Source organism: Rhipicephalus microplus, chromosome 10 (genome assembly GCF_043290135.1).
Source record: "Rhipicephalus microplus isolate Deutch F79 chromosome 10, USDA_Rmic, whole genome shotgun sequence".
Classification (NCBI taxonomy): Eukaryota; Metazoa; Arthropoda; class Arachnida; order Ixodida; family Ixodidae; genus Rhipicephalus; species Rhipicephalus microplus.
In genome coordinates, this window is record NC_134709.1 from 24,444,032 (window position 1) to 24,461,176 (window position 17,145).

The following is a 17,145-nucleotide window of genomic DNA, read 5'->3' on the forward strand; positions in this document are numbered from 1 at the left end:
TGCAACAACACTGTGTAACAGCAATTTGTTTGCTTGAATCTACAATGAAGCTTCAGTTTTGCTAGCTTTGTTATACTCTTGGGTTGATGAAAACCTTTTCATTTAAGAAGCGATACTTCGCATTGTGAGCTTCTGCAAAAGTGGTTAGATTGGTGAGTTTGTGCATAGCAAACTAGATCAATTAGCATAAAATGACCTTGGTATCTAGGAGGAAAGGTGTTGGCTGGTGCTAGAAGGACAACAGAATAAATTACTCCAAGTAGCTGTATTCGTGGAGAAACACGCAAGTTCATACGAGCTAAATGAGACGTTCATTGTGCCTCTAACTGGCTTGTACGATAAAAGCACTCGGCAAAATCAATGCTTCGACATATTTAATCTGATTTGCTTCTACACTTAGCATTCTGGTTTTGAGCAAGAGGATTTTTTTTCACATTGCTACAATGACCCTTCTCAATAGGTCTTCCAGGAGGAAGCAGACCTCGTGCAATACAGTCATGTCGCAATTTTGATTCCTCCATCTTGACAAAGGGAGAGAAAGAAAACGAATGAAACAAAAGCTTTTCTAAAGTAGCGACAAATCTCAACAACCTGTTATTCGGACAATCTGGAAGCAGTTGTCATCACAAATTACACATTTCCTAAACTTCTGTAGCAATTTGCATGAAACAGATGCCCTAAAATGGACGATGCAATTGAAGCAAGAAAAGACAGAAAGCTTACGCTGGTTTACGACACTAATTTGTTTGGCAGCACAATGTAGACCAACAGCAGCAACTCCTACAGGACCTGCTGCAAGTTTGCTCATTTTCTGCACCACAGACAGCACACACACGAACACTTCCAGGGTTGCTGCTTCAATTCAACCACTGAATTTTGTGCAAACAAAAGTTGATAACAACAAAATAAGACCTCTTCATTGCTTTCCAGCAGTTTCAGTGACCAGGGCTACCAACATGGCTTACGTGTACAGTGCAGAGTGTCTTTTAAAGGAACCGACAACCGATTTTTGTCGGCCCCTTTTTTATGACGCGACAGAAAGCTCACCCTTTGTAGTGTTTGTGGGTGCATTAGTTAAAGCCAAAAGCACTTAGTTATTTTACAATTACTGTTTTTCAATCTCAAAGGCTCTTAACAGACCTTTCCACCACCTATACTGATAATTGATTGCAGTGCTGCTAGTCCTTCTCGCCATGTGTAGAAACTGTTGTCATTTTGCTTTCACAGGAGTTCCTCTTACTATGCATAACCACCAATATTTTGAGGTTGTCAAATATGTTTGAAAATAAGCTGTTGCAATGAGATGACGAGGCATTATACAACTTTCCTGTATTTGTACTGCGTTCTACGCGCTCGCACCCAAGCTTTGCCTGTGTCATGGATGGCTTGTCCTGGCATTGCTACTCTTGTCACGCGAGCCAAGCCGAGTCACAAAAAATGTCACTACGCATATGCACGGACGCGCCGAGTAGCGGCGCGCATTGTTTCTGAGACGAAGTGTAGGTGGCAAAACTATGTCGCTCCAAAATCTTAATGACTTAAAAACTGCACACATGGTTACATGAGCACCCTGAAAAGTTGCTCAATGTGCACTGACAAAACATGGGATCATTACATCATGCAAAGGTAACACCACTAACGGAGGCCTATATGTTCATTTTTATGGAGTAATACCTTTTAGTATAAAAGAAACAAATAATATTTCAGTACTAACAACAAAAAAATCGTCGAACACGTACAGCAATCGACGGTTTCGTGGGTGGGTACTTTGGATCGTTCACGCGTTTGCTGGCAGCGCCACAGGTCAATTTTTGCTACTTTGAATGAACAAATAAAATATACATTTACATCTCGCACATACAAAAAACAGGGTTGGTTTGAGTCAACCTAGAACAATTTTTACATCTACAGAGTCATCTCATTTCATGTTCTGGACTGTTGCCAGCCCCTCTTAAGATCTAATAGTGAAACTCTTGTGGTGTGGCTATTAACCTTGAATGGGAATGACTGGTAATAAACAGACCTGTCTAATCTTCATTTCCTTTACTACCAAAATTTTGGAGGCAGTGTTATATTTCACCTGTGGAGCTTTTCAAGCAATTATTTTTTTTTTCAAGATACACTTGGGATCACTGCAAATATGTAACATTTGTAACGCAATGTTCTGCTGAAAGTGATCAACTTTAGAGGTCTTGAGAGTGGTCTAAGCCAAAGTCTACTCAAGTCCACGTAGCTACACATTGAGCCTACACTGTCTGAACAGCTTTACACATCAAACTTGTAGTGTCCTCTGGTAACTTTCATAGCAAACTATATGCCACACAGCTTGCTCAGAAGTGCACGTGACACCTGTCGTCTAACCATACTTTGTCCAGCCTTGACATCAGAGAGTTTTATTTTGTCCATGTAACTTGTCACCATTTAAAGGTCTCTTCACAAGATGCAGTGACATGGGCAACACTGCAGGCAGTGCTGCTTTGCGAAGTCAGACTTACATACTACCTCCTGCAGCAAATATCTAGGCAACGGTAAAATCACTGATGCTCCCACTGTGACTGTACTTTTTCTTAGTTCTCTTCATTAAGAACTCTCGTGCTAAGACAAGCATTGTGGTTGAACAGAACACCATGAAGTGGTGCTACCAACCCTGCTTTTGCCTACCTGTGCTTCCAGTGCAGTCAAATTTCATAATCAGTAACACTGTAAACTGGCTGAAGCTCTCTACTAGCAGTGTACCATCGTCAAAATTAATGCACTAGACAGAAAACATGCCAAAAAATTGTGCAGCAAATGTGCTATCACATTTCACATGGCGTTGCAAGACATCTCAAGACGTTTTGCAGAGCCCGCGTACAGAGTGCTTAATGGCAGTCACTGGGCAATTCAAGCAGGCATGATTCACGTGTCTTCAATGTCCTGCTGAGGGAGGTGTCGCAAAACAGACAGAGCGCACAGTCTCTGGAGGTCACTTGACGACGTTATGCGCATCATTTCGATCACAGCAGATGGGTGGCAATGTTTGAGATGACAAATTCGTTCCCTTGACGAACACTTTGCACAAAAATGACCACATTTTGTACCATTTCACACTTTTTTGCCTAGTCAGAGATGTATGAAACAGAACATGACGTGCTGAAGTTCCATGCTTTTTGTGCCACTAGGCCATTTGAAATATCTAATTTAAGAAAAGAGTACTACAGCAGTATTCAATTCCTTTTCCCTCCAGCATTACTTGCAAGGAAAAAGGAAATTACGATATGATTTATCATATCAGATAGTTTAAGATGAAGATAGCTGAAGGGCAAGTTTGAATAGCAGTGAGAAATATTTTCCTCGGGAGTGTAGGAGTCGTATATGCTCCTGCACCACGTATGTTGTATTAGTGAAGATGGCAAAAAAGCACTAATCCTTCAATCACTCTCATACCTCACACCTTGAGCTAGTCGTGAGTAGAATGTTTGTTATTCAGGCGATATTAGGGGCTCTAAAATTATCCAAGCTTGATGTACTTGGATCACTGCATTTCATTGAGTGAGCACTCCACCATATGAACAAAGGGGACGCGGTCAGCGAATTTAAAGTAGTGCCCTTCTGATCAGTAATAACTGAGTTGTGCTGGAACGTATATGGTAGCCAGAGATGCGGCAGAGCCTAAACTACTCATGAAGGAAGGAAGAAAAATAACTATTTCGTCCTACGAGGCCCATATCTCTCTCAACTGTTCGTAACGGTACATGCTTTGCGGGGCAATGAAAAATATTTTCGAGCGACTTAAAAATGTAAGACGCCGTCTTCTGTGTATCCAGACCGTGTATAAGATGTAGAATACATACTGCTATATCCCGTTTCCACTGCGGCAATGTCTTCCTTTTCAACTCAAACATTTGCTACATTGATCTTGGGTAGAAATATTGTGCGCTCGCGTGCTAGAAAAGCACATGTGCGTAGTCGTTTCAAAGTGAGTATTGGAGACCAACAACCAAGCCCTGTAAGCTCTGCAAATAAGACGCCTTGTGATGGCCTGTCAAAAGCTAATGGAGATGCCAATGGGTGTCAGTAGTGAAAACGGAAGCAAAATAAATGTCACATCAAAGGTACATGGTCACTGACTGTTCTGGGCAAAACTTCCTCGTCATCTAACCTAATGCGATCTCATAATTCTTTCTGAATTAAGAGAAAGTGTTGCTGGAACATTGCCCTGTAGAAGTTTTAACGGAAGTGTAATATCCCGCGTTATGCTCAAAATGAGCTTTCTATAAGGGTCACAATGCTAAGGATATGTTAAATCTCTAACAGTTTCATCAAAATGCAAAAAATTGTCACTACACCTTTTATTCACCGGTCATTTCTTGCATATTTTATGTTTCATCTATCAAACAACACTGGCCGTGATACTATATCAGTATCAGAGAAATGACGGTTTTTTGGGAGAACAACTTCCTGGGATCTTTCCAAAACTTGATGTACGCTGAGTGATCGAGCAGTTGCTCTTTTGTCACTAGAGAGGGCTGACTAGACAGTAGATCTGCAACTACGCCCCTGAAAACTTGTAACTTCACTCTGCTATACCTCTAATGGTAGCAGGCCCGAGTGCTGCATTAGTGGTGTGTTGTTACTGCATTATGTGCTATCATTTTCCAGATATTGAGAAAGATCTGTTGAGACCACGTTGATGCACACACCTGGCGAGTGGAGATCGCTTGGTTCACCGGCTTACACAACAATGACATTTCAATCATGTGCATTGCTTACGTTTTGCTACTTCACCCATTGTAGGCAAACATTCTGCAAACTCGACTTCTTGTTACGCATCTCCGTGACAAAACTGAACTGACAACCTTGAAACAGAGTTTCAAGATTGACGGAGCCTATATATCTAGAATAGCTGAAATAAGGTCTTGTAGCATTTAAAACTTGGAAACATAACTGTCTCGCTGGGTGCCCTCCTTACCAGATGAACCACCACTGAACTCGCGACCGTGTCAGATTTAGCCGAGCAATGCATTCACACCGTCAGTTCAAAATTCTAGATCTAGTTCAGTGACAATCCTCCCCAAGGACCATGTGCTTCAGAACCGTGAAAGAACGTCTAGTCATAGACTTGAAACATGCATTGTACCAGACTGAAATGCACACGTTTGTCGCGACATCTCACAATAACAAGCGCACAAAAGTCGTGCAGCTTGCCACACTTACATTACGACAGATCTTGTGCGGTCAAAATTCAATAAAAGTCGGTGTTTCTTCAACAACAATATAAGCATGCAATATATTCAGTTATCAGTCTTTCACATGTCCATTAGTCGAGTCAGCTTGCATCTGGTATTAACAAAAAGCACAATAGCGTGCACAATTTCCAAACTTTTCAAGAAGCAAGCATCCATATGTAAATGCATCATGACAGTACCATCAAATAAAGCTCAGTTCTTACGTCAAAAAGGGTATTCTATGCCGCTCCGCATAAAAAGATGCTCACTAGACGGCACAGCACTTAAACTTCACAGTTGACACCTTGCGTCACTGTTGTGGTCTGTTGGCAAGGAGGTCGCAACTTGGCTAGACATAGAACAGAGACGAGACAAGTCATTACATAATCACTCAAGCCGAAAAACTGGCCATGTGCAGTTGGTGACGTTCCACTCTGCCAGTGACACCTGACGCGTGGCACTTTCCGATCAACACAGTAATGGGGATCGACAGAGTCGAAACGAGCATCCGGCGCAACCAAACTCTAGACCCAGCCGCCGAGAAAAAGAAAGGATGAAAAAAAAAAACGGGAAGAAATCGCGCTACTTCGACGTGACTCGTCGCTTTTCCTGCATCTTTGCTGCGGCTTTCTTCTTCATTATTTGCAGCCGCTTGTCCGCAGACATAAGTAGAGATGAGGATGCCGACTTCCCATTGCCGCCCGCGGTGCTCACAGGGACGAGTGTCGGCGGCGATGGGCCGGAGGAGCTCGATGATGAGGAACTGCCGTTGCCCCCGTTGTTTCCTCGGGAGGATCCGGCGGAACAGGAAGAGCCAGACTTTATGGCGGTGGCGGCTGCGGCTAGGCTTGAGAGATTCTGGAATGCGGTGGAGGGCAGCGGCTTCTGTGGCTGTGCGGCAGAACCCATCGGCTTCAGTGGCTTCGGCTTGCTCAGGTTTGCGGCAAGACCCGCCAGTCCGATGGGCTTGTTTGGGCCGGCGGAGGAAGACAGTGCAGGAACCTGGATGCCGAAGAATGGTGGGAATCAAGTTGGTGATGTGTGAGTGCAAAGTCAGACCATTTAGTCAGGCACTCAACATTTCCACAAACAGATGCAGCTGCAGAATCACAGCAAGACGGGTGACACAAGGCAACATCTTAGCAGCACTCACTTTTAGACTAGTTGGTGCATGTTTTGTATTGAAACTAAACTGCACGCCAAAAGCATAAACATACAAAAACACAAATGAACATATACGCAGGACAGGCGCTCTCCTCTGTTTGTTCATACTGTCAGTGTGTTTGTGTTCCTGTGTGTTTATGTTTTTGGCATCAAGTTTACTATCAATACAAAGCACATATTTGTGATTCAATTTCACTCATTTCCCAAATGCTTTTCTCTAGCTGCTCTCCATTGCGAATTGGGATTACAAACTGGAAGTTGCTAGGTGCTGTCTGGCAAGGGTTTTGCTGAAATAACTTTTCAGTAGGTCGTTCAGTTGTTATCCTTGGTTTTTTACATCTTCAAAATACGATATAACTATGAGAGATGATGATTATAAAAACTCCAGGTGGCTGAAACTTCAGAAGCCCTCCACTATGGCGTCTCGTAATCATATTGCTATGTCCAGTGCATGGAGACGAAGAAGAAAAGTATATAGACTGGCGCGAGCTAATCACTGTGGCTGGTCTCATGGCGATAGGCAGGACGTGCATGGAAGTGACCAGAGAAGGCTTGTGCAGGAGGACCCCAGCGACTTCTGCAATGGCGAGAAATGTACCCGATTCGGTGACACGAGAAGAAGATCGGCTTGTCATTATGTGTTCGCCACGCGGACGGATTACGGAACGTTGTGGCAGAGCCGGTCGGAAAGGGGCGTGCAGGCATGTATTGGGGCTGGAAGTCGGTGCGGGGAGGGGGTGAAATAGAGTGAATTCCCAGGCTGGCGATTTCCTGCCGGACAACTGCTTGAATGAGGCGCAACGTAATTGTAGGAGAGGGATCAGGGGACGTTGGTCCCACTGATCCCTCTCCTACATCTTGCTTTGTATCGATATGTATGATATTAGCTGGAGCAGTGCCAGCCAATATCATAATTTTGGGATGTGAAACACCACAAATTATTAAATGTAAAGCGGCTTATGGAGGAGTTTAGTGCGGTGGTGTGCTGCATAACTGCCCTCACTGCGTATGCGCGTCCCCTTCTCCTCCTACGCTCCCCCTCTCCCGCTTTGCAACGGCTACAACTGCTAGTCTAAGCTTGCTTCCCCTCTCTACCCTCTGGGCATCCCTCCCCGCGGTGTTTACAGCTCCGCCGAGTATGCGCGCCTCCTCCCCTCCTCTCCTATGCTTCCCTCTCTCTCGCCTGGCGACGCCGACGCAGCTAGAGTCTGCTAGCACGTTTCTTGATTGAAAAGCACTGACTGCTTGCGCTGCACAACTGTTCACTGGCTATCCCAATATATATAGGCACTCGATCTTTACCTCTAAAATAGTGCCGATGGGAGATTTCTACTGTCTGTTGTTGAACAATAAAAATTCGCAGCGTACACATTAACTAGAAGCGTCTCATTGCCCATTAGCAGCGATTGGCATGTTTCAGTAGAAAAACTGGTCCACCACAGTGTGCTTCGCGCCTCCCGAGGTTACTCTCCTGCGCAATGCTGCGATTAGCGCCAGCGTCAACGCTGTCGCCAGTGTAAGCATTAGCGCCCACTGTTTCGCATCTACAAATGGTTCCCTTCAGAGGGGGATGGTCTAATTTTTTTTATTATTGTCTATTCCAAGTGCTATAGGCCAGAGCCTTTAACTATTCCAATGCTCAAAAGTGTGGCCTTCTCTGAGCGTTTGTGCAACAGCTGTTTATTGGTAGGCGTTAGGTTATAGATCTGTTAGCGATAGCTCACCTTCAACTCGGCACGCTTGAATGGCTGAGACGTCAGTGGCGGAGGCGTGTCCGGTTTGCTCGGTGGTGTCAATTCTCGTGGAACACCAAAGGGCACCTTTGATGGTGGCTTGGGAGGCTTAATGGTCTGGAGGGAGCACATGTATTAATAAAAATACATCTAAACAACAATAAAAAATAAAAACGGAGAGATGTGTTTCTAGTTTGCCAGACTTTCTGTAAAACAGATGAAATATTAAGGTGTACCACACAAGTAGCTCCATGAAAAATATCTTGAAGGGCAAATAACCAGAGCAGATTCGGAGCACAAAAATTGCTTAATTAACTCCCTAACTGATTTGGACGAGTAGAACTTTACCTAGTGGAATAAGTACTCCCCTCTAGCGTTCAGGCATAAAGGCACGCATTTATGGCTTATATTGCGTGTCATCCATTAGATCGCAGCATTTGCTCGAGAATTTAGTTTTCTCCTCCGGCAGGAGCATTGTTTTTTGTCGGAAAGACAGTGTGCGGTGGCGGCGACCCATCGATAGCTGGCCCATAAATACGAGAAAGAAGCTATTCACTTTGATCAGGATGATTTGAGTACAGATATTTATCTTGTGTCCGAAGTGAAGACAGCAATGACGGTCAATTGAGTAGCTCCGCCGGTAATGACGAAGACAGCTCGGACGGGAACATTGCGAAGGCCTACCAGTGAAGCCGCTTTGCGTTTTTCCGTGTTTTGAAATTTTCCACGCAGCCCCGAAGCTTCTCGAGTGAAATACCCCAAGGGTTGTTAGCCTACTCAAGTGAAGAAAGATGTGGCATCTGTAACTGTTTGGCTTATAAGGTTTTCAAATTTTATTAGCAGCGGGTAGCTGGTATCTTATCTATTGTTCCGAAATACTAGACTTTATTCTGTTGGTATGACTAAGTGTTTGGTAAATATTTTTTCAACATTGACTCGCTGCTTTTCAGTACAATCAGATTTGAAATCAGCATTTAAAAAAATAAGCACTTTTTGACCGGAAATTTTCAAAAGCAAAAAAAAAACAGGTAAAAGGTTAAAGCTAAAAAGGTGTACCACAATTTTTGGTACTGGGTAAAGGAACAAAATTTGCTGTAAAGAAGGAACTAGTGGGGAAGGACGTGCTTCAAGTCTAACTTTTCCTTCAATAAAGCTTTGTTTTGTGCTACTGCAAAAAAAAAAAAAAAAAAGGCCGTCATTGTAAGCACAGAATTTGACCCTGTGTTATGGGTGAAAACGAAAATTTCCTGGCCACTATAACAACACACTAGGATTACATACAGCTTATTCGATGTTACGTCATTATACTACAATTGGTCACTTTGGCGCTATGTCTTTCCATGTGGGCATTTGTATTCACTTTGTTGTGCGGCTGTGAACGTGTGCAACGTGGGCTGCACGTGTTATCGAAATTCTTAAAAGCAACTTTTATTCTCTGACCTTAACCTCTGAACAGAGGTCGCTGCTGCAGTAGCTACATTAAACAAAGCACTTGCCCCGTGGCCCTTGGACCAGTGGGTGTTGACATGGCATTCATGCCAATGCAGTATGCTCATAATTTTGTTACTATGACAACTTGCCATTTATTCTCACCATACACATATTGCGTCACTCCTTTAGAGAGGACAGAATTATAGGCCCATATACAGGCACCTAACACAATCATTTTTCACACTCCATTTCATGTCCTGGCACTCTTTTGCCATCAAATGGCCCTTGCCCTATTAAACAACATGTGTCATCGACTCTTATACACAACTTCAACTGTTTCAGTGGTGTTTCTCAACACAAAAGTGCAACAGAAGTGGAAAAACACAAAATAATTGTCAATGGCTCTAGTAATTTCTTTAGGCATTGCAGGTCATTCTTCTCAATTCGGGCAAACCTGCTGATGAGCAGAAAGTTGGCGTTGCTGAAACTTTACGTCAGGATCTTGCAGGAATTTTTCAAAATCATTAATGGTAGTGACTCACCATTTTCTTCATGTTCTTCGTGCACCGGGCGCAGTACCATACAAGGCGAGGGTCGTTGACATCATAGTCTGTGGCTGGCGGTCTATGGCACTCCTATATTTTTATAAAGGAACGAAACAACTGAATGTCTCTGCCTTCCCAAACCAACACAGATTCAGCTCCATAATGACTGTGATCGCCCAATACGTCAGAGCTCGCTTCCCAACATTTAAACAAGGAGGGTCCCTATTCTTTTCTTTAAGTCGCAAGGCAAGCTCCTCAGGGAAAATGTGCTATGCCCCAGTAAAATGTAGCCCTCATTCAAAAATCAAACTTGCGATTTCGCAACTGCACAAAGAACAGGGTACAAACAGTTTCTAGAGAGTTGGTCAGTTTACAAGTCTGCATGCAAACAATGCCTTGAGCTTGACTCACCTGGTGATAGAGGCAGTGGCACTCCTGGCATTCAATCAGCTGATTCTTGGCAGTTACGTCTTGTTGGCTGCAAAAGGCAAACGGAACAGGGCCTTCAAGTGAAACGCAGCATAGTGATGCCTTCAAGCTTTCTCAAAGGGGCTGCTTAATGTTCCTCCGGCACAAGGAACTTAAAGGCGCTTTAAAGGGCTCCTCTGACACTTTAAAAAAGATTGGTGCTGACTGCATAACTGGTAGCGGTGCTCGCCAGGGCTGTTGCGAGCGGAAATGGAGACGCAGGGTGCAGACCTGTGATAGGATGAATGCGACAATAAAAGCAATCGTGGCATTGTATCAAAATAGGGATTGCTATTGGATTTATTTTTTCTTTAGCACCATTTTTCACTGAACACAGAAGAGAATAAAGCTCTCTGACTTTTTCAGCTTGAAAACAGCAAAGCTCATCAAAGAATGTGCCAAATGCCACGGTGCTGGAAGAAACGCTTCGAGGACGCTCCAGGTGTCGTGGGTTGAAAAAACTTAAAAAAACAACAACAACATGCAGGAGCGGTGATATATAAACACCATCACAAAAAGAAAGAGCAGTAAAACTACAAAACATTATAGAAGCATTCGCGAGCTGCCTCGTTTCGCACGTGTCATTCCCTCTTCAAGTATCACATTATTTGTTACCGTTGCAATGGCGTCCTCAACACGTTAGACACAACGGGCATATGGCATCATGCAAGCTTTCTCTATGGTAGGGCTTTCAGTTTACTTCATTAGGCAGCTTTCCGACATCACAGGGCGAGGGAAACACGGTCAAGTGAGCGTGTGAAAATCGAGTTGACGGTAAGCATCCATTTCATTGTATTTTGATATCTCTACGCTGAATAACTTTGCACTGCATGCTTATATCGCTGCTGTTCTTGTGCAACTAGCTAGAAACGCAACTAGCTAGAAAAAACATGTAAAACAATAAGGTCGTGAAATGTGTTAGAGGGCCCCTTTAAGCCTATCAAGCCAAAGGAAATTCAGACCTCAGTAGGCCAATGAAACCAAAGGCCTCAACAACCCTGAGGTTAGGGCTCAATCGACATAGCTCAGTAGTCAAGGACTGATACTCTGTACCAATGCCTTTCCTGATGCCCATTCATGCTTTAGGGTCTGTGTTTGTGGTCATAGCTGTGGTCCATTCAAGCTATCAACTGGTGAGCGGTGGAACGAACAGCAACTTCCTCGGTTTCCGTATGGACTGTCATATCACAGCAGCTACCTTTATCATAGCAGCGACCGCAAACTGTGCTTCTATTCTCTGGATGCAGGTGTACACAGATTTTTTTATTGACTAATTGGCTGACTGATTGATTTAACAGCGAAGCAACAGACAGACTGAAAAGGAGGATTCAGGATTAATTTTGCCAGTGCTGCTTATTAATCTGAATATAAATCTACGATGTAATTTATTGCATTTTTCTTTGATCATATACGGCAGGGAACCGACAAAACCAAAAACAGAAGAGCAGCAGTGATTAGGTGCAGCGTGAAACGTACTGTTTCCTCGCGAGGTTGGCAATCGAACGGTGCCACCAAAGTGTTGTGGAAGTGCGGACACAATGCTTACCACTTCTGGTGATGTCTAGAAGACGATTGAGGAAAGAATAGAATGGCATGTTAGAATAAAGAAAAACCAAACAGCACAAAAATGTAAGCACATACACTCTCCATGCTCGTTGTAGTGCCTCTCCCTTACAAGATCTGAAATTTAGGCAAGTTTGTACGAATTCATGTAGAACAAGCAGTGCAAAAACAAGGGTGGATGTCAGCCCATTTGAAAGACGCTTCAGTGTTGTATCGAAACTACAACAAGGTGACAGGAGAAGCAGTAGAGTGTTTATATATTCAACAAAATGGCTCCACGTGTATGAGCCAAATTTCTTTGAATTTTCATCCCTGTGAATTGGCTTTTCTTACAGATAATCTGGTACCTTCTGCTTTCGTAGGATGAAGACTTGAGTTTGAACACGCATCAAACAACATGAAGCTTTTAGTTTATAGGATATTTTTTAAGAACTAAGGTGTTTTTTCATGTTGTAGTGCACACTCTATTGTTTTTAGCATCGAATGTGGCGTCCTTCTGTGATGACGTACTTTTAGGATCAGCGTGCATTGATAAAAACGGCATGGATTTCTATGAATAAACTTCAGTTTCATGTTAGCTCTTGTCTAGTATTTCTGTTCATTGTTACACTCTAAGACAAAAGAAGGTTTTTGTCCTTTCGTACTACTTTTTCAACATGAAGTCTCTCTGTATATTTGCTGGTATTATGAAGGTACCTGAAGCAAGGTGCTAGACCAGAGACGGCTTGTACAAAATGGATAAAAAGCGATTCGATGCTCACTTGCACATCACACACACTTGGCCCATGTCCACGGTGAAGTCTTCTCCATCGCTACTCGAGTCTGGAGATGAGGATGAGGCGAGACGACTCGCAGGAGAGGCAGACTGAGACGAGGCTAGCTGCGGTGACTCTGTGCGGGCACGCTTGGATTCTAACAAACCGCTCACCTGTACAAAAAAAAAAAATAGACGATGGGTTTCAGATTTGTTCGTGCATACGTGTTCACACTTGGAACACGAACATCTGATGAAAGATCAATCTGGTTGGGGAAGGTGCTTCATTAGATATGTTGTGTATTGTGTGTCGTGGGTTTTATGTAAGCTTGCCAACACACGTCCTGAGCAGAGGGATGCTATGACATACGAGAGTCGAATAAACGTAATGCTATTGAACATATATTTTGGTGTCCTTTCTCACCCTGCTCATGCATGCATATGAACTGAGCACAGCATTTTCGCAAGAACGGGACCCAAGATGCCTCCATTCTGCATAAGAAACCAATCGCTAGATGCAAGCAAGATGACTGACCATACTGGCTCCTAACTAATACAGCCACGTCTTCTATTGCCAGCTTTATAATGCCGTAGCATGTTAATTCACCGAACTGCTTGCCTCTAAGACAGGTGATGGGGTGTCTGGTTTAATGGCCGAGATGGGGAGAGGAGGAGGCTTGCACTCTAAAGGTGGTGGGTCTTTCCGCCTTGGCTCGTCAGTGGATAGGCTACGGATAGCTGACAGGGCAGGTGGGCCTCCATTGTTGCCAGCTCCGGCCTCTTGCTTGGGCGACTGCCGCCGCCCCAGTAGGTGAGCTCTGCCATCACTTTCCTGCAATTAGGGGGAAAAGGGGGCATGTCTCGGGATACGAGCATGTAGACATACTGCGATAACAAGGCAGTAGTAAAAAAGAAAAATAAAGATGCTCCTAGTGAGCATACGCGAAGCATGGAGAGAGACAGAGAGAGGACCAGAGGTTTGTTGAACCAGCACAACAAAACAAGAGATCCGACTCGTTTTCGATCTGAAACTTCTCTGCCGGGAATGTTGTGCTTGTGCATATGCCATAAGCTTGAATTGTTTACTCTGCCCTTCTGCGTGCGAGTTCTTCAGGCCCTTTTTAAATTTGTTGAAAGGGTACTCCGCATGAAAGGCAGGGAGGATAACATGTAAGCAGAATCGCTTCAGGGATGCGGAAAAGAAGAGAAATAATGTCTGCTTGCATAATACAGTTTTCTACCCAGTTTAAAAGGTTTTAAAAAACATGCATTGCCCCCGGTGCACATTTTATTTTTGTGTTCAATGATTAAACCGAACAGGTTGAGGCATGCATTAAGTACGTCTCAATCGAGCAGGCCGGGCCAGCAATTGAGAAGGTGGTGTGCAAAGGGCCAAATTACGCTATTGGGGTCTACTCTTGAAGGCGAAGCTCAAGCGTCCTTCAAGTTTCCTTAGGTTCCTGGCCCCTTCAGAAGACAATGTACTTCATTTTTACTGATTAGGAATTATGGAGGCCCTACAGTAGACGCCGTCAAAATCTATGACATCAACGCGATTGGTGCGGCACTACAAGACGATGTTGCCACCCGCACTTTCGCGTTTTGTCACTTGCCCAGTGTCGTCTCGCAGCAAGCATGGCGTTCTCAGTATCGTGAAAAAGAAATTTACTAATACGAGAAAAACCATAGACAGCCAAGGACAATACTGACCAGTTTGATTGTGGTGAGTAACGTCTTGGTGTCCCTCCCCGTAGAGGTTCCACTGGCACTCTGGCGTTGGACGAGTGTGTCTTCGATGAGCTGTCGCAGCTGTTCGGCCGAATCCTTCGCCTTCGAATGCAACAGTCGCAGGGCCTTGAGGAACAGCGGGTCCAATTCTAACTGAGCCATGGGGTTGATGGTTTCACCCAGAGAAACCAAGAGACAGCAGTGTACTCTCCTGCCTAGATGAAAGACAGACAGGCAGAGCATTAAATTGAACATGCTGTCACCATGTGCCAGCAATTTGTGGCCCCAGTTCAAGGGGCAAGGTGGGTCATACGTTCATGAGAGCTTCAATGTGTTCATTCTTCGAGTCGTGGTATTGAAACATTGCACATATGTCACATGTTCACACTGAATACGAGGTAAGTTGCTTGAAATGTGAGGGAAAGTGTCATGGAAAGCTCACAAAAATAGCTGTCTTCGACACTAAAGTGCAGGGCTACCCCTAGGGTGACAAATAGAAGAAAAAGATAATGTGCACAACACATCTTAATTGCTCCTTCCATTATATTTCAATTGTCTGGCTGATATTGAAAAATTATATATCAGGTCTATTCAACTGTTTCCGTACTTGTGTAAGTGCATAAACAAAAATTCGGGAACGCTTCAATTCGCCTTGAAGAAAGATCGCAATAGCGTAAGCGGACCTCATGCGCATCGTCTTATGATCTGCTAGACTGCTTCGGTTCTTGGTGTATACCCCAACAATCCCGTAAGGTAACCAACAAATTTGCACCTAACATTGGCCGTTTCAAAGTATCATTGAATGTCTACTGCAAGCAAAGTTGTTAAGTGCCCACTACACCATAATTATTCCTTTTGTGTATCTGCAAAGGGCCTGCTATGCCAACCTATGCAACTGCTCACTTTCTTGATAGTTCTGCTGCTGATGATGATAAATGTGTCTGAGCGCTCTGTAATGGGTGGACCTATAAAACACCCACTCGCTGTTCAGTTAACATGTTTTGATGCCTGGCACGATTTTACGCTTTGCTAAGAAAACTCCTTCCGCTGCATTACATTCATATAAGTAAACTGCTTAAACTGATTTGTTCAAACTGCTTTTTCCTAAGCAGTTTGAACAAATCTTGTGTCTCTGTGGTAGAACATTTGCTTGCCACTCAGACGGCCACGATTCATCCTCACTTGGATCTGAAAATTTTTATTATTTATTTTAGTAGCATAATTATAGATTCTTTTGTCATGGGCAACATGATGATGTTTTGCCCACAACAAATGATGCCGAAGCCGATGATGGAATTTCCTCGAAACCAGTTTTCAATGCTGTCACAGTAAATGCTCCTTGAATTTTGCCTTCATGTTCCCCCCCCAAAAAAAGAAATCACTCTATTTTTATCTTCCACTGCATCTGATCATCAAAGGTATCGGCAAGAGTGACCCTAATTGGGCAGAGAGAATCTGCCTTTCAACCTAGGCAATGTTTGTCCAAATAAACTGAATTGAATATAATTGACATGGGCCAATGTCAATTGATAGCACACTGTGAATAGGTTTCTGAAATACATAAAGAATTGATTAGACCTTATATATTCATTATCAGAATATATCATTATATATTCAATTTCATTACGAAATGGACAAATAAACAGCTGCAGTTTTTTTTTTCTGAAAGCATGCATGTGGACCAGTTACAAGGAAGAAAATCCTCCCTTCTTTTTTTTTTTTCGAACGCTTGATACAAATTATACAAAAAGAAGACGTGCCATTAAAAGATGACATCAAAATCAGCAATTAATGCCAGAAAAGTGCTGATTAACCAAGACTCTCTCAGAGAGGCGAAAATGAGAATGAATGCCACAAGGTAATGATTAATAATAATAATAATAATAATAATAATAATAATAATAATAATAATAATATCGCTTTCAGTTAATAAAAATTCAGACTTCGCAGCTGCAGGATCACCTGTGAGAATAAACAAACATCACGCTCACAAAAAAAAAAAAATTAGCGCGAAATTGGAAAAAAAAAAATCAATGTTAAAGGGCGGCCGGAGGAGCGCCGCGCTACAGTGTAGCCGCGCGAGAGAGGCGCGAGGATGGACGGATGAGAGGAGGTGAAGGACGCCATGGCTCATGGCCGCCGCCCGGCCATTGAGAAGGGGGAGAGAAAAAAAACACTGCCACAAGCCGTGACTGGTCGCACTTACGTTGCTGATGGAGAGAAACGAATTTACCGGACTTTCCTACGTTTATTCGGGGGCTCAGAGCTAGTCTGGCACCCCTGCGATACGGTTTTTTCGGCAATTTTTTGCGGAGCTCCGTCGCTTTCGACTTGTCGGCGCTTTGGCGATGCCGATTGCGGTGCGACCGCCATAAAAAAGTTGAACGGCCATGAGAAAGCCCCGCTGGGGCGCATGTTACGTTGGAATGATGCGCGTTGAAGCAATTTTGGGAGCCTGGCTAAGCTCAGTGCTTTGTTAAGCACGCAAGAGAAATTTTTACGCGGTACGAAGAAAAAGTATTTCATATAGACCTTTCAGAGAAACAATAACA

At 43.6% G+C, this 17,145-nt stretch overlaps 1 protein-coding gene across 1 annotated transcript; it reads right to left on the bottom strand.

Moving 5' to 3' along the window:
- Window positions 1-357: 357 nt before the first annotated feature.
- On the bottom strand, window positions 358-16,936 carry LOC119181809 (integrator complex subunit 12). The gene is made up of 8 exons (XM_037433052.2): window positions 16,800-16,936; window positions 14,576-14,808; window positions 13,485-13,697; window positions 12,873-13,039; window positions 10,492-10,558; window positions 10,078-10,170; window positions 8,096-8,221; window positions 358-6,209 (listed from the first exon to the last, which is right to left on the bottom strand). The coding sequence occupies exons 2-8, from the start codon at window positions 14,753-14,755 to the stop codon at window positions 5,790-5,792; spliced, it is 1,266 nt and encodes a 421-aa protein (XP_037288949.1). The 5' UTR covers window positions 14,756-14,808; window positions 16,800-16,936; the 3' UTR covers window positions 358-5,789.
- Window positions 16,937-17,145: the final 209 nt, after the last annotated feature.